The sequence below is a fragment of the Crotalus tigris genome, unplaced genomic scaffold (assembly GCF_016545835.1).
Source record: "Crotalus tigris isolate CLP2741 ecotype Arizona unplaced genomic scaffold, ASM1654583v1 scf7180000024340.7048381, whole genome shotgun sequence".
Lineage (NCBI taxonomy): Eukaryota > Metazoa > Chordata > Lepidosauria > Squamata > Viperidae > Crotalus > Crotalus tigris.
The window spans coordinates 3200268-3218686 of record NW_024100510.1 but is presented as its reverse complement, the minus strand read 5'-3'; the positions used below and the strand labels follow the sequence as shown (position 1 = coordinate 3218686).

At 38.3% G+C, this 18419-nt stretch overlaps 1 protein-coding gene across 3 annotated transcripts in view; it reads left to right on the top strand.

Moving 5' to 3' along the window:
• Positions 1 to 18419, top strand: part of COL4A1 (collagen type IV alpha 1 chain) — a 163367-nt gene that overhangs the window by 76779 nt on the left and 68169 nt on the right. For all 3 annotated transcript variants that reach the window (XM_039326372.1, XM_039326370.1, XM_039326373.1), the window contains 9 exons: positions 1278 to 1319; positions 3292 to 3385; positions 3796 to 3831; positions 5714 to 5869; positions 7432 to 7524; positions 8133 to 8216; positions 11736 to 11806; positions 14014 to 14205; positions 16606 to 16774. In XM_039326372.1, the coding sequence (XP_039182306.1) occupies positions 1278 to 1319; positions 3292 to 3385; positions 3796 to 3831; positions 5714 to 5869; positions 7432 to 7524; positions 8133 to 8216; positions 11736 to 11806; positions 14014 to 14205; positions 16606 to 16774 (937 nt within the window). The remainder of the gene's footprint in view (positions 1 to 1277; positions 1320 to 3291; positions 3386 to 3795; positions 3832 to 5713; positions 5870 to 7431; positions 7525 to 8132; positions 8217 to 11735; positions 11807 to 14013; positions 14206 to 16605; positions 16775 to 18419) is intronic.

Here is an 18419-nt window from a genome sequence, read left to right as displayed (position 1 = left end):
TGGTAAAGAGGAAGAATCAAGGATGATTCAAGTAGTGATCTTTCAGAATGAAAGGAAGAAAAAAATGCAGCTGATTTCTGAATCATTCATCTTAACAGGATGTTATTATTTATAATTATGATATGTATAACTAATATAACTAGTGTTTGCTGAGCTCTCATCTGTTACCCTCTTTTGTGATTTAACCAACAGGCACAGGGGGAGTTTAGCCACAATACTTTAATAGGTCTTCAGCTAGCAAATTGCAAAAACATTTCTTAATATATATGCTTCAAAATTAATTTATATTCATGTTACTTATAACAATGCCACTGGAAATTATAATGTACTTGTTAAGATCTACACGATTGCCAATTTTCAAACCAATTGCTAAAAACTATTGTAATTATAGCCTGGATGGCCAAACATAAGTCCAAAATGTTTAGTGTTCTATGCAGTGTGATTTTGGCTTAAACAAGCAGTTTTGAGGGTAAAAGTTTCCATGAGGCAAAATGTTCCTCTTCCTACACTCCCTAAGGCTCAGTGGCTCAGTAGCTAAGCTGCTTGGCTTGTCAGCTGGAAACCTGGCAGCCCAGGTTTAAGACCCAAGTGTCATCCTCCTCCAGTTCCTGCCAACCTAGCAGATCGAACGCATGCAAATATCAGTAGGTAAATAGGTATCACTTTGGTAGAAAGATAACAGCGTCCCATGACATGGCTATGGAAATGTCTTCGGACAGCGCTGGCTCAATGGCCTTGAAATGGAGATGAGCACTGATTCCTAGAATCGACAATAATTAGCAGAGTGAAATCCTTTACCTTTTTTACCAGCACTCCCCAAACCTTCTAAAAGAAGTGAAAAATATTTAAATCCTAGCCCTTCCAATGTCAGCATTGCATCTTTATCAGAAGACTTTCTGGGCTCTGCTGGTTGGCAACAGTTTTAAGCATTGATTCAAAAGTGGCAAATTGTTTTCTGTTCCATTAAGGACGAATAAATGTTATCAGCAGAAGGGCTCCACAGACTCCCACAGCTAGTACAGTATTTGGGCTTACAGTATTTCTATAGATATAATTTATACTGTTAAAACTTTAAAAACTTTTCAAGTGATTAATGGTATGTATTTGGAGCTGAAGGCTTTCATACATGCAAAGTTACTAAAGAGAACTATACACATTTTTGCATTGGCTATATCTTCCCTTTCCTCCCTTCCCAATGCCATCAGTTGGCTATACCCAGTTTTTAAAAATATTGTTTCAAAGTCAGTAGATAAATTCCTTCTTTTTCCTCCTCCCAGGGAGACAAGGGTGTAGCAGGACCTCCTGGACCTCCAGGAATTGTAAGTGTAAAATCTGGTCTTAAATGTGTTCTTAAATAGAGTAGAGTAGAGTAGAATAGAATAGAATAGAATAGAATAGAATAGAATAGAATAGAATAGAATAGAATAGAATAGAATAGAATAGAATAGAGCTGGAAGGGACCTTGGAGGTCTTCTAGTCCAGCCCCCTGCTTGATCAGGAGAACCTATACCTTCTCAGACAAGAGACTGCTTAGCCTCTTCTTAAAAATCTCCAGTGATGGAGCACCCACGATTTTATAAATAAGTTGATTGTTCAGTACAGACTAGACTGTTTGCTTGCGTACTGCAGTATTGACTACTCTGATCAGCAGCCGTTTTCTGGGCTGTTAGATAGAACTGTTTTTAATTATCTGGCTGACCCTGATATTGATTATATGCAAAGTACTGCTGTCCCATGACTCACTATCCAAATAATCTGGAGCCTTGCTTCCTTCCCTCCCTCCCTCCCTCCCTCTCCTCCCCATAAAGATCGGATCACTTAACTTTGTTAATAAAATTTTATCCTGGGACACTGGCAATGTGATTTGGAGTTGGGGGGTGGTAGTCTTACTCTATTCTTTATGGCTACATTCCACTTCATGGAAGCAGGATCTGTTCAACTGGTTTGCCTCCAGCAACTAAGGAGACTAATTAGGATTCAGAGGGAGCTTCAGGGTGCAGATTGTTCCTGGAACTCTGGTACACATATAGTTGTTCTGCTTAAACACAAAAGTGACCATGGCCTTAGATAACATCACAGCTATGCAAACTCTCTAAGCACAGGGATCCTGGAATTTCCTGATTTTCAGAGGAACTCTGGGTGATGAAGGAGCATAAGACGTGCCTAGAGCACTATTGGAGGAAAACAAAAAATAATCCCAACTATGCATCGAGAAGAACCTTTGGATTTCTGTCTGGTGATAAGGATAGCAAAATGTCCATGGAAAGGCAACCATTGTTTAGGGTGATCCACTTCCTTTAGATAGGGAAGGACCAAAGGAACACTTATATCAGGGGTGTCAAACTGCCAGCCCATGGGCCGGATGCGTCATGTGGAAGCCGTGCCCACCCCATTGCCGGCAATGGCAAAACCGGCCCGATACATTGTGCGACGTCATGTGACGTCGCGAGTTTGACATGCCTAGACTTATATGGTTGCTGTAATATCCTGAACATTTGTTGCATAAAGTCTCTTGAATTTGCTTGGGGTGAAACCTAGAGGTTATAGGTCCTGTGGAGCTCCCCAATTACCTGGGAAGAGTTTAAACCTTTCAACCCCAATGAAATAAACAGGATTCTTGGGGCTGTGAGTTCAATCATCTTTGTTTTAAAACTCAGAGAGCACCAGGGACTTCACAGTCCAACCTTGAGCTACATATATACTATTCGGTTAGCACCTGTGTTTTAGATCCATGTTATAGAACCTTTTATTTAAAACCTTCCAGGAGGTGATGTGTGGCAGGTTTATGTGATGATTAATGCTTCTATGAAGGAGATGGTAGTATCACCTGCTCTGAAAGAACTGGTTATTCAACTCTCTTAAAGAGGTCATTCTAGACTAGCAAAACTGAATTATTTTTGGCCAATCTTCAGCCAAGTTGTTGAGAAAGCTTATAGCACTAGAAGGCCAGCAGGCAAATGGATAATCTGGATCCTTTTTAGTCAGAATTTGGACCCAGTTATAACACTGAGGTAGTACTGATAGCACAAACCCAAAAGTTGTTTGCTTGCTCAAATGAAACCTTTGTTACTATGTTTGCATTCATTAAAATAAGCTTCTTTCCAGATATGGGAAGGCTTGGAAAATTTGGGAGTTACAATTCCAAGACATCTTGGGAACACCAGGTTAGGAAGGTTGGGCTAGAGCAATTCCTAAGAAAGACGGGAATCCCAGAAATACTGTAAGCTCTGACCTATTTGGAAGGTTTCAGATTTACGGGTTTTCTGTATTTTGATGCTTGCCATTATTCAGGTTACGGGTGAAGAAGAAGAAGAAGTGTTTGGTGAAAAGGGTGACCCAGGACCTCATGGGTTTCCAGGAAGGAAAGGTGAACCAGGTCCCAAAGGTAAATCTTGATTATGATTCATTATAAATTGATTCATTATAAATTCATTATAAATTCTTGATTCATTATAAATTCTTAATTGGTTGAGAAATTAACTAAAGTTAAATAAAATTTAAATTGCTAGCAATTTCTTTTACTCATGATGCTTTAATTTTCTTTCGTTGCAAGCTGCCTTGATTGTCAAGTGGATAGAAAGGTGGGGTGTAAATCCAATAATAATTTCAATAATAACATACATAGTTATTTTTTGTCGTGATTTGAGACAAAATAAGTAACCTAGCCTCTAGGAAAAAAAATCAAGCCAATCTTATACAGTATGTTTTATTGGGCCTCAAATATTGGGCCCCAACCAAATATCAAATACAATTTAAGACTTTACTTTCTGAATATTTATTATATTTATTTTATAGGTTCTCAAGGTAATCCAGGGCCACCAGGTCCTCCAGGTAAGAATATTTGTTAATTTGGTTAATTGATTAGTTTTAGACTGATTTTTTTCTACAACTTTGCCACCTTTTATTTCCAATATTTCTGTGGATATAAATGATATATTTTCACTGATATTCACCATAATTTTTGGACAATTATTTTATATTTATAAAGCATTCATTTATCTTCAGTATCATTTTCCTATTTTGCAGAACTTTCCAGGATCTGGCATTCTTGACATCTTATCAGTGGTTTTGCATTTTTTTCTTTTATAATTATATTTCCCCCCCTAGCAATGTAATCAACATAGCATTTATACTATAGATGCTTACCCGTAGTCTTTAAAAGTGAAAGAGTAAAAAGGTTACATTATATCCATGTGATGAGGCATGGGGAAGGAAGGCAGGAGAAGGCAGGTTTATGGGTTACATGTGAAACTGATTATGAACATCTTATCAAGTAACAGTTGCAATGTACTTTCAGTAGCCACATCTCTGTCTGCATCTGACTAGCCACCCTTTCTCCCTTTGTCCTGCCTCAATTCTGTATCAGTTTAACCATTCCATGAATCAAGTAAAATGATTTGTAGTTCAGAAAAGCTTAAGGCCTTTTAATAGAATGAGTTGTCGGAAAAGACGCTCCTTCTGCTTCGTACTGTAAATACTGTATTTAAATGTACATTAGGTTATCTTTTTTTTTAGGCATGATGATCCTTTTTTCTTTTATGAGAAACTTAGTGTATTTTTAAAAAGGACCAAAATGAACTTAGTTTAATATGGCACAGTCAAATCACAAATGTATTTGAATAATAAGACTTATTAAGTGATTGTTTAAAACAGCGGTTCTCAACCTATGGGTCGCGACCCCATTTGGGGTCGATTAACCATTTCTCAGGGGTCGCCAAACAAGGCGATCCGCCATTTTTCCCCCTCAGGGGGCAGCGCCGCGCATGCGCACCACGCCGCGCATGCGTGGCATGTTTGTTTGACGGGGGCGCCGTCACACAAACGTTGAGAACCACTGGTTTAAAAGATCTGTTTGATTTACACACTTATATCACTTTGTTTTACTTTTAGGGTCATTAAAGTGGCTTTAGCATCAGTTTTCTGATGTCCTTCTTAATATAATATTTAATTATTTTACCTTTTGTCTGAAAAATATTTATGAACATGTCCACCTTAGAGAACCTGATGTCTCCTAGAACATGAAATATTGTGTCAAACAATTCTTTTCATTTTTTCCTCTCTTACAAAAAAATGTTAGATTTCTATCTCATCTGACTGTTTGAGAACTGATTCTTTTATACTATCTGATGGTTCTCATTTGAGATAAAACTTTAGAGGCAACATTTAATACAACAACTATTTTAGACATAACCAATATGATGTTCTAATTAAGATAATTGTTTAAAATATGATTATTTGTTAGCTTACTACTTCACAGGTTTGTTGAGGCAGTTAAATGAAGACAGATCTCCATGTTAAGGCACCTTGGGTTCCTGGATATACAATTACAATAATTAAATAATATACAATTGATACTTTTGGTCTATTACATCTTTATATCTCTTTAGTGGAATGAGATGGCATGGCAACCATCAGAACCCTATGGTGTGTGTGTCTACAAAAATGGCCTCTGGTTAGGAATCTCTCCCATATCTTTAGATTTCATGCAGCTGGATATTTCTATAAATAACAATCTTGATATATAAAACAATGAAAATTGGAAATGATTGAAAGGAAAAAAAATGCTTCAACCTATTTGGCATATTTAGATATATGGCAATTTTTTTCTATTCATACGTTTAATATTTTTATTTGATGCTGTTACTATAATTGATGCATATATTTTCTAAAGAAGGTTTTCATGAGTTCATTTCATTGCATTCTTGTAATTAAGGGCAAGCTATTCCAGGACCACGTGGTTTTCCTGGTGAAAGAGGGAGAAAAGGTGACCAGGGGCCTCCTGGAACATCTTTGCCTGGGCCAAAAGGAAGAGATGGATTTACAGGATCTCGTGGTTTACCCGGGCCTCCAGGCCCACCTGGTGGAACAGGCAAGTCACTATTATCCTTAGAAAATATATTATTTAATATTTTAAAAGACCTGAGATAAGCTGTAAATATCAGGATGGTGGCCAGAATGTGCTGAATGAATTTGTCGGAGAAGATAATTGTATACTTCAAAACAATTACTTTGGCCAAGCTAAATGATTTTACAATGAGTGATTGGTGACTTCTGACAGTAATTTATTAAGACCAAGTGATTCTTGCTTACAACAACAGCTGCATCTTTGTCATTCTATCCATTCACTGAGAATATAAAAAGTATATATAAAAATCCAGGCTCCATAAAAATAGGAGTGTCTTTTCTGAGAACTGTTTCTAGCCTTTGTATTAAGAAATTTTGTCTAATAGGCACTTATGGTTCATTGGTATAGTAGCGAACCCCAGAGTGAAAGTGGATTGTGTATCAGTATCTTGAAGAATTAAAAGAACCAAAAAAGGATTTTGGGCTTCCAAACCCAGAAAAAACAATGATTAAGTTTTGTGGATGGCAGCCTATGGGTTGGATTGAGCCTTAACTGACCAATGTTAAGGCGGGTAGCGAAGGTCAATATATTTAGGGCCATCAGATGATGTCTATGTCATATGAAAGATTGCAACATGGTGTGATTGGGTCATTCAGAAACACAGTATGATTGAAAATAATGGCTGTCTGGTCATTTAAGCTTATTCATATGTACATGTGGAAAATGAATTAATTTAAAAACATGATCAATTTGATTGCTAATGATGAAAGATGGAGAGAATGGGCATTTGGAGATAGGGGAATCTGTTAAACAAAAAGGTTTTACGCCATGTAGGGCTTTAAATGTCAAAACCATCACCATGAATTATACCCAGAAACAGACTGGTAACCACTTTAGCTTGTGACGTGGAGGTATAACATGTGTTCCCCTAGAAACACATGAAACTGCTCACAACTGCTACATTCTGTACCAACTGAAGCTTCTGGATAGTTTTCAAGTACAGCTCCATGTAGACTGTACTGTGGTAATCCAGCTTGGGTTGGGGAATAGGGCATAAGTGATTGTGATGAGAGCCCCAAGATACTGATACTGGCATGCTGTTACTATGCCAGTATAAAAAATAAGAGGAAGCAAGACTGAATGCAAACACCATAGAGAAATTAGTTGTTGGTGTGTAGGAAGGTGCTTGGCAGAATGCTGATTGAAAGGGTACAAAAGATAAACATGAGCAAAATTTGGGAGATATTACAATGATATGTGAGAATGACCTTGAGGAATGAGATCACTTTGTAGCAAGGTCTATATTGTCATATGGTACCCCTTTTTTTCTTAATCTCTGCAATTGTTGGATCGAAGGTACTGCAATATAGATTTCTTTACATGATTATGACTTTGCAAATTGTTGGGATTAGTAACATACAGAGGGAGAATGTTATGTGAATTAGCCTTAAAGAAATGGACATTATTAGTAATATAATTTCATGGCTCTTGCCTTTTATTTTTATGTTTGGTAATCAGTGTCATTGGGCTAGATTAGTGCTGTTTAAAGGTCAAAATTAATATTCTTTATTTTCTTATTATTGCAGATGGAATTGAGTGTGAACGTGGTCCACCTGGTGACCCAGGTCTTCAAGGCATCCCAGGACTGTCAGGCTACACAGGAGAAAGAGGAGAAAAAGGTAAGGTATTTGAGTTTTGTGAGATAAAGCAAGATACAATCTCCCAAAGTGTGTGAATGGGCTCAGGAAAAAAAAACAAAACTAAAATATATTTATTTATTTATTTATGAGACTTATATACCGCTTTAGGTGCAAGCACTCTCTAAGCGGTGTATACCAGTAAGCAATGTATATATATATATTTACATTGCCCCCAACAATCTGGGTCCTCATTTTACCTACCCCGGAAGGATGGAAGGCTGGGTCAACCTTGAGCCAGTGAGATTTGAACCGCTGACCTGCTGAACACAGTCAGCTAAAGTGGCCTGCAGTACTGCACTCTAACTGCTGCGCCACCTCAGCTCTTATTTCATTTCATTCCCATAGAAAGGCAATTATTATTTAACTTATTGTTAATACGATTATTGTTTGATGAAGTACCCAAGACTTTCAGGGCCTATGGGCAATCCTTTAGGGTCTGCATACAGGTTATTTTCAATATGTCACATTCAAAGTTTGTTTAAATAATATGTGTCAAATATTATGTCACACATATTTCCATTCCTGAGGCATGAGATTTTTATACTGAATGTAAACCATTTTCAAACATCTTTACCTTTTTCCCAAAGGTGAAAAAGGCGAAGGCTGCTTGGAGTGTGATGGAGCAGGTTTTCCTGGACCACCAGGGCCCCAGGGCCTTCAAGGGGAACCAGGTAAAGTAAGAAGAGGGAGTCCCTTAATTACACTGCAGATAAAACTTTTCCCTAGAATTTGTTCTGTTTTTCTACTCTTCCATTCATCACGTTGCTTCACATAGAAATGGAGAGATAGCTTCAAAATTATATTTGTAGCCAAACAACATGTTTCAAATGTTGTTACTAGATGACCATATACAGTAGAGGAGAAAGTAAGAATCAATTGGAATGTTCCTCCCTTCTATTCTGTGCTCTTCACATTTCATTCTTAACATTCTAGAATGAGTTAAATAATCTTGGCATTTATTTTAATTCATTTTGATGAAAGAGTCTGTTGTTTGGATCTGATCCCTGGAGCAGTAGAAATGAAGTTAACTCTGCCTTTTTCTGAAAATGCAATCTTTATTTCCTCCTGAACAGTAAGTAAGAGTAACAAGCCTACATTTTCTTATCCTGCATCTTTTCTATGTCTACCCAAAATGTGGCTGTTTGGAAAATAAATCTCACAAATGTCAAACATTATCCACAATTTCTACATAGTTGCATGATCATTTAGTTTTGTTTAAGCATTTTGTAAAAGATGAGCATTCTCTGTAATTGAGAAGTGATAAATGAAAAATACATAAAATTTCTTCTTTTTATTGTTGAATTTTTTTTATTATCATTCCATTATAGGTATTTCAAGTAAACATTAAAAAAGTCCTTTTTGTAAAAATTATTTGGAGTACTCCAACATTTCCATTTCTTTAATAAACATGTTTATTCCTTTATTCAAATGATCATTGTATATGATTTTCAAAATCATAATCTTCTCTTGGAGCTTACGATAAAGCAGTGTTTCTCAACCTTGACAATTTTAAGGCATGTGGACTTCAACTCCCAGTATTCCACAGTCAGCAATGCTGGCTGTGGAATTCTGGGAGTTGAAGTCCACATGCCTTAAAATTATCAAGGTTGAGAAACACTGCGATAAAGTAATATAAAAGTATTCCGTCAAATTAAATAGAAAAAATGTAAATACAGGAAAATATTCTTGGCATGCCTATCAATAGTAAATGCAATGAAAAATAATTTGAGCTACAGATGTGACCAGCTGTATATATCACTTTGGATGGAATTCCACATAATAAGCTGCCTACCAAATCTACAGTGAAGGAAAAAATTATTTGATCCCCTGCTGATTTTGTATGTTTTCCCACTGACAAAGAAATGATCGGTCTATAATTTTAATGGTAGGTTTATTTTAACAGTGAGAGACAAAATAACAACAACAAAAAATCCAGAAAAACACATTTCAAAAAAGTTATAAATTGATTTGCATTTTAATGAGTAAAATAAGTATTTGATCCCCTATCAATCAGCAAGATTTCTGGTTCCCAGGTGTCTTTTATACATGTAATGCTTTGAGATTAGGAGCACTCTCTTAAAGGGAGTTCTCTTAATCTCAGCTTGTTACCTGCATGAAAGACACCTGTCCACAGAAGCAATCAATCAGATTCTAAACTCTCCACCATGGCCAAGACCAAAGAGCTGTCCAAGGATATCAGGGACAAGATTGTAAACCTACACAAGGCTGCAATGGGCTACAGACTATCGCCAAGCCACTTGGTGAGAAGGTGACAACAGTTGGTTGTTATTATTCACCAATGGAAGAAACACAGAATAACTGTTAATGTCCCTCGGTCTCGGGCTCTGTGCAAGATCTCACCTTGTGGAGTTTCAATGATCATGAGAATGGTGAGGAATCAGCCCAGAACTACAGGGGAGGATCTTGTCAATGATCTTAAAGCAGCTGGGACTAGTCACCAAGAAAACAATTGGTAACACACTACGCGCCTTGAAGGACTAAAATCCTGCAGTGCCTGCAAGGCAAGAAAACACATATACAGGCCTGTCTGAAGTTTGCCAATGAACATCTGAATGATTCAGAGAACTGGGTGAAAGTGTTGTGGTTGTAAGGACGGTTTCTTCCAACAGGAACTTTTATTAAGTGAAATTGATAGCAGGCATGATAGACAGGATCTGAGGGATTCCCTTACAATTTGATGTTTTAAAGTGTCCCTAAGCAGCCCCCATCCTGCAGTTCTTCCGGGCAATTCAGACCCCCAGATTTCTAGGTGTTAAATCCAGGAAAGATAACATCAATCCGGCTCCATTGGGCACGATCATTCAACATCTCCTCACACAGATCCCGGAGGCTGCATCTTTCCCCCCTCTCTTTCTCTCGCTGCTCGGTAAGGAGGAGAAGTTCAGAGGGGCATAGGATGAAAGGCAAATGGTTACATTGTGATGGTTAGCAGACCCAAAGCGAATCAACAAAAGGTTACTTTGTAGTGATTAGAAGAAGTGAAAGTAATAAAAACCCCATGCATATCCCCCTCCCCCTTAGTAGTATGACAGGATCCAAGAGAGAGTAAGAATTGGTTTTATATCAGAGAAGATAGATAGAAAGGAAATATAACTGGATTCTGACAGTGGTCAGATGAGACGAAAATTGAGCTCTTTGGCATCAACTCAACTTGCCGTGTTTGGAGAAGGAGGAATGCTGCCTGTGACTCCAAGAACACCACCATCAAACATGGAGGTGGAAACATTATGCTTTGGGGGTGTTTTTCTGCTAAGGGGACAGGACAACTTCACCACATCAAAGGGATGATGGACAGGGCCATGTACCATCAAATCTTGGGTGAGGATCTCCTTCCCTCAGCCATTGAAATTATAGACTGATCATTTCTTTGTCAGTGGGCAAACGTACAAAATCAGCAGGGGAATCAAATATTTTTTCCCTCATTGTATTGATGTTAATGGCAACCAATAAGTAGGATTTCTGACACTGATTTTAAATTATAGACATTGCCAATTATTCCAAATAATTCCTAAAAAATAGATTAAACAAAGGGCAATAATACTCACAGATGGAACTGACCAATATTTTAATTTATAATGAGTGGCCTAAACATTGCATGGGAGTAATCTTCAATAGTTGACTTTTAATACAATAAATGACTAGGTTTTTTTAAATGTCTAGCTATCCCAGCAGCTGTTTTAAGATTAGGCAAGCATCCATGTGGCGAATGTTTTATGACCCATGCCAATAATAGTCTCACAAAATTTCAAATTGTGTCTATTGGTTTTTTTAAAAAATGTTATGTCTATTGAACAGACTTTCTCCATGCTATGTGATTCTTTTGATTAGCACTATAGAATACAATGAAAGTAGAAAATTGCCAGACAGACTCAACAAGAGTTTCCCACTTCATTCCAGTAACAATGATTAACAATTATTCGGCACTAGTCTTCAAGTCAGTGAGCCAGTCCTTTCATGACCACCAACTCTTCATAATAGCTGAGAACAAAATTTGAGAATTTTGAAAAGGATTTTGGTACTTTTGACCATCCAAAGTCACCTTCTCATTCCAAGCAATGATAAGGGTTGCAGCCAGACAAGAATGTCAAAACCCCATCTAATCCCATATATATCCATGCTTATTTCTTTGTTTGTTTATATACACATACATATTCTGTTCTTTTTAAAAGGCATTCCAGGACCACCAGGTGCTAAAGGTGATAGAGGCCTTCCTGGATCTGAAGGCATTCCAGGCATGGCAGTAAGTAAATGGGTGTTTTTGGCAAGTTTTCAGAGAAATATTTTTGTAATAATGAGTGTCATCAGTGCTTTAACATTCATTATCTTAGGAAATGAATTTCAAATACAAGGGCAAGGAATCTCTTTCTCTTTGTGTTGAAGGGCATGGCATTTTGTTTTGATGAATAGGAAAAAGCTTGCATTTCCCACCTCACAGCACTGATGATAGGAGTAGTTTATTTCAATTATGTCAGTAGCCAAGATCTTCAGGACCACACAGGTTGCTAGGTCAGGAGCTGCAAATGCATGCCCCTCCCCCATTTAACACGCAGCACACATGTACATTCCCCTACAATTGTGGGCATCATTAATTTCCTGGTTTTGAAGGCCACTTGGAGAGAATAGCATTTTAAGCTGGGCTGCTGGAAGGGCACTAGCAGTCCCTGGCAGTTTCTGGCAGGGGAAAAGGAAAGCACTGAGGCTTCTCCTTCTCCCACCAGCCAGTTTGCAACTGGCTAGTTTCCCACTGAGGAAATTCTGCTCCTTCCCAGTATTTCTGCTGAGGAATGAGGATTACTGGCAGAGGAGAAGCCGTTTAATGGATCATTGTGAGGAGGGAAGCCAGCAGCCGTTCTCTCTGCCTTGATGGCAACGGCTTGTGCTGCTGCGTGTGGCTCCATGGACTATCTATATAGTAATAAAAACTCTCTTGTTCCTGTAAGCTTTAACAGTATGAAATGCTGCATCATAGGGCAATGGCTTTTGAACCAAGCTACCTCAAAAGGAGTAACTTACCTAATGTGCCCAAAATCGGACTCCCATGATTTGGTTAATTTTACAGAATATTTTATGACATAAAAATGATAATAAAACAGCTTATGACATAATACAAAACATTTCCTGTGCTGAGGCTTGACAGTGATATACAGTTCAACATGAAGTATTTTCCAAGCAGATACATCTGTGAATGTATCTCAGCTTTTCCAGTGAAGGCAGCGCATTAGAAACTCTGTCATTTGTTGAAAGCATTGAGGAATTAGGCAAGAAAATAAATTTGAAAGGATTACCCAAAGGGTGACAGGTTGTTTACTACTTATAATAGCCAGGGGTCAAAGTGGCCACAAGTTGTCCACTTAAGATATTTAATATGTCCTTTATTTTCTTGACTGGGGTTTCTGTGTATGGCCTTTAAACCAGACGTCCAGTCCACACAAACAAGCAAAGCTGTGGTATGCAGGCAGCACACAAAACCACACCCTCTCCGGTCCATGGGAAAACCTTTCTCCACGGAACTGATCCCTGGTGCCCAAAAGGTTGGGGACCTCTGCTTTAAACCATGCAATTGCTTCCATAAAGCAACCTACCTAGTTAGTTTTCTAGATTTCTAAATCAGAGTCTGCCCAATTTTGAGATCAAGAAATATTAACTTCAACCAGTTAATAAATGAGCAAATATGCCTGTAAGGATAGAAATTCTTCACTATCATTGTATGGTAGACTTGGTTATTGGTTACTGATTATTTCAAACAAAAGCACTTTTGTCAAAATATTATTGTTTCAAATTAAGAGACAGAACTTTCCTCTTAAATTTTCTTAAATCAAAATCATTTTAAGCTTTTTGCTATTGTATCCTCTTTTCATTTCTTTTTTCTGATCCAGAAAGAAGGTTGACTCACCAAATAGTTTTTTTCTTTATCTCACTGGTCTGGAGATCTCTTTTTAACTCTAAATAAGTTACGTTCTAAGGTGTTTAAGAAAGTCAAGCTCTGAGCAAAACTTCAGCAAGGTTTAAGTCTTCTAATGTCCTTAGAAAGGCAGCACTGCAGGTGAAAGCTGACTCTTCCCTGATCCCCAGTAGTTCTACTCAAGAGTTGACTGCAAGTGCTGCAGTCTTCTCATGAGGAACATACTTCTGGACTGCAGGTGGGTGATCTCACAGTCTCCCCTTGTCTGGAGAGGCTCCACTGTCCAGAATTCTCCATCTGGCTGCTAGTCACCACTACGGTACCATCTCCACTTCTTCAGAGAGGTCCACCATGAACTTCACTCCAAATCCTCCATTTTAACTGAATTTGAACTATCTAGTCACATCAAGGGATAATTCAGTGGCCCATGGATCACTGCTAATTTACAGATGCAAAAATTCTGAAAATGAGCAACTTTGGCTAGTACTTCACTATACAGCTTGTCAGAAGACAATTAATTCTGCTGTAACTATCTGTAATTTCAGGGACCTCCTGGTGCACCTGGTAAGATAGGAATCTCAGGACCAAAAGGAGAACCTGGAGATATTTTCTACGACTCCATTTTAAAAGGTGAAAAAGGATTACCAGGATTACCTGGACAACCGGGTATTCCTGGCAAAGAAGGAAGGCCAGGAAAGGACGGTGTCCCTGGCATCCCAGGACCTAAAGGAGCATCTGTATGTATCTGTCTATGTCCATTCTTCTATACAAACTGTAGAACATATATATATATAGGTCTTTAGTTATTCGGGTTTTCTCCCATGTCAAATTGGAAGTGTCTTGGTGATGTTTTGAAAAAGTTCCGTTCGTCATCTTCAGGCTGGTGTTTTCAGCTTTGTGCTTCTAGGAGCACGAAGCCAAAAATCATTGCTCCTAGAAGCATGAAGCGAAAACACCAGCCTGAAGATGACGAATGGGACTTCGTTGAAACATCGCCAAGACACTTCCAATTTTACGTGGGAGAAAATCCGAATAACCAAAGACCTACATGCAAACACCCGCAAAAACCTCAGAAAACGTGTGTATGTGTGTGTGTGTGTGTGTGTGTGTGTGTGTGTGTGTATGTGTTTAAATTAACTCATTTTATTTTAATTTGGCATAATCTTATGAATTATATAGAACTCCTACCTGGTCAAATAAAAAAAATCCTTTGATAATAGGAGTAGATAAATTAATGAACTCAGATGAGTGCATAGCCTGGTAGAAAAAGCAAAGGCTGTGGTTAACTGATGCACAGATGACCCGCAGTTTTAGAAGATGAAGATCTTTCACTACATGTAGAAAGGCAGATGCCTCTTCTAGTATGGCATTTTCTGTACACATTATTATAATCACTTTGCTAAAAGTTATATATTCAGCAACATCCCAAAACAAGCTTTTCTCCATCCCTCATTTTCTCTTGAGCCATATCAATTTTGGGTGGGGCAATGAGGGCTGAAGAGAGAGAAGGAATTTGTTCCACTGCCAGATATTGACACAGCTGGATTTCACTAACAGGCTGAAAACAAACTGGTGCTTGATTAATGAGGATACATTCCCTTCAATCAATCAAAGTGCTTTTAATCAAGCACTGGTACAGTGGTAAAGGTGCTGATTTAGAAAGCAGGTGTCTCTGAGAGCTCCAGCTGTCCCTAAGGCATGAAAGCTGGCTGAATGATTTTGAGCCCAGCACTCCTCAGACTGCTGCTGCTCACAGGAGATAGGAGTCTTAGATATGCTCACCTATTCGAATTATATTTAAAAACTGGGACAAAAATATAATTACGATAATTGTGTAAATCCTGTAATGATACATTTAATATTATTGAATAACAATATTTGCCTATCCCAGGAAGAACTCAGCAGGTGGACAAAAACGCCAAATCTAAATGGATTTGCCATAACTGTTGCAAAAAAGGTTTACAAGTAGTCCTCAACTTACAACAGTTCATTTAATGACCATTTGAAGTTACAATGGCACTGAAAAAAGTGACTTATGATGGTTTTCATACTTACAACCATTTGAGGAATATTTCTCTCAGAAATTCTGTTCAAATTGATGAACCTCATTCCTTAATTTTATTTCCTTCTTTCACCACAATATTGGCTACAGTGACTTGACTGTTGTGAAATCCAGCAACATTTCATTGCCTCCTTGTAACCACTTTTTGCCATGAGACATCTGTTCAGATGGATAGAATCAGAGGGCTGGAAGGGACCTTAGAGGTCTTTTTGTCCAACCCCCTTCCCAGGGCAGGAAACTATGATGTGCCCTGTTGTTATTTGTTTTGAATATTGTACCTGTAGGAAAGTCCATTGTGTACTCCCTTCCTTATTGCCTTATCACTCCCTGTCATACAGCATCTCAGTTCTTTATTACTGTGAGCAGGAATAAGGGGGAGGCATTTTTTAATTCAAAGCTTTTTCAGCATAATTATTAAGCATAATCTGGAACAAACATCAAATCCATCTCATTGATTATCTGCTTGCCCCCTAGTAGTACCAAGTGAATTATTCACTAAGATAAAATTTATGCTGACATAGTGCATACCTTCTCAAGAAGCATCAATCCCAGGATTACCAGAAGCCTTTTTTTTCTGAATCAGTAATGTTCTGGGATCAACTATAATGGCTCCTGAACATTGCTTTGGCTGCATTTTTATGAGAACAGGTAAAGTACTGACCAAATCCTTTAAATGACAGAGGGTTTTAGAACTGGAGACAAGTTGGCTATCAACAACCAGTTTCTATTGTTATGGATCCTGTATTTGATTTTGTTTATGTGGCCTCCTGACCTCAATTCCTGTGTACTTAACTCTACTAGGCATGACAGGAGACCCTGGGAAAAGATTTGTTTCAAAGAACTGAGAGAACCTCTATTAGATTCCCACAGATGACTCCATCATGCATACTAACTCCATGTTTCTGGAGGTTGCACAGGAAAATTCTCCTCCATCCCCAAATCTCCATAACAGACTGGATTTTATCCTGATCCAGATTTAGATCAGGAACTATTCAGCTAGTATACAATTGTATATCAGTACTTGGGGAGCAGGAAATTCTTCTTATACTCCGCTTACCTTCTTTCCTTAATCCAGGGAACCATTGGATTAAAAGGAGATCGTGGACTCCCAGGAATAAGTGGTTTACCAGGGTCCCCTGGAGACAGAGGTTTCCCTGGACTTCCAGGAGTTGGGAGTTCTGGACCACAGGGTGATAAAGGAGAAAAGGGGCTTTCTGGAATCCCTGGGACCCCTGGACTTCCAGGTAATGCTATAAAAGTAATGTAGATACACATTTTTAAAAATAGATAGATGGTCATAGTACATACCACATTTTGCAGTGATTAAAATGAACGTTACATTTTGTATTATCACAGACATAGCAGCAGAATTGGCAGCTATTTTATGAAATATAATGTTTGCCATTGTGACTCAAAAAACCAAATTCTTCAAAACTGTCATCAGACTGAAGAGTTAGTTTAACAAAACAATCCACAGATTATTTTAATGGAAGCAACAAGGAAACCACTAGAGGAAACAAAGGCTAAAATGAAATATTTTAACTCTTGTAACTTGGAAATCTGTTCATTAAGATACATAAAAATAAAAATCATGTTGTCATGGTTCCGACAGATGAAACTCTTCAAAGAACTTTGAGGCATTGTTTACCTTAAAGAATCTGTTTTTGAGTAGCATAGCATCGGCACTAACACAGTCGAAGCCAAAAACTGGATTCCCCTCCCCTAAGCACATAGTATCAAAGCACAATTCCATCCTCCAATTAACAGTCATAAATCACATTCTCCAATTAGTTTGAAATACAGGCTCTCCCTCCAGTTCTCCAGCCCGCCAATTCTTATCATCATTCTTATTTCATTAACCTTGATTCACACACTAGTCCAGTATTATTATGTCTATCTAAACTCTCATGCACATTCCTACCCCCCCCCCAAGCATCATCTAACTCTAAAAGTAAAACATAAGAAGAAAATGGTTGCATATCTAACTGTTGTCAAAGCAAAAACATCCAATGTTAGCAGCGTTGACATCCGGCTCCTCTTACAAAAAGGACAGATCCTGTAATGTAAACAAAAGCACGTATTAGGGATTGCCTCTCGGTTTATTAGGGTGTTTCCTATAGAACCATTTAATGAATCTATCAGTTTTCACATCGCTAGACTTCACCCAAGTGGCTTCAGACAGCGAATATCCCTTCCATTGTACTAAGTACTGCAATTTCCCCTTAAAAATTCTAGAATCAAGAATACGCTTTACTTCATAGTGGGTCTGACCCACCACCACGAGGGGTCCGGGTGCCTTCTTAGGGGGAGGTCTTAAAGTGGAACCTCGAAAAGGTTTCAGAAAGCTGCAGTGGAAGACAGGGTGAACTCTCCCTAAAAGTTTAGGGAGTTTAAATTCTACAGTGACTGGGTTAATGATCTTTGCAATGGGAAAAGGCCCCAAGAATTTTGGTCCTCATTTCTTACTGGATAATTTGAGGTGTAAATATTTAGACAAATAAACCTTTTCCCCAACTTAGAATGTTCTTTGAGGAGCTCTTTTTTTATTTGCCTGCTTTTTATAGGTCTCAGAAGTCTTTTTTAAAGCAGTCTTCCACTCATTTCCCTCCTTTATCTTCACCCGGTAATATTCCTCTCTCAGGTCTAATTTAGTGAAGACACTCCCCTTAGCCATGTGGGTTAGTAAGTCCTTCAGAAGGGGGAGGGGGTATTTATTTTCCACACTCACCACGTTGAGAACTTTATAATCAGTGGTTTCTTTAAACAACACAAGGGCTCCCACAGCAGACTTGGCCCATTCAATGAATCCCCTCACTAGGTTTTTGTCCACGTATCGCTACATCTCCTCCATTTCGAGGGGGGACATAGCTTGCATTCTCGGTCGTGGGA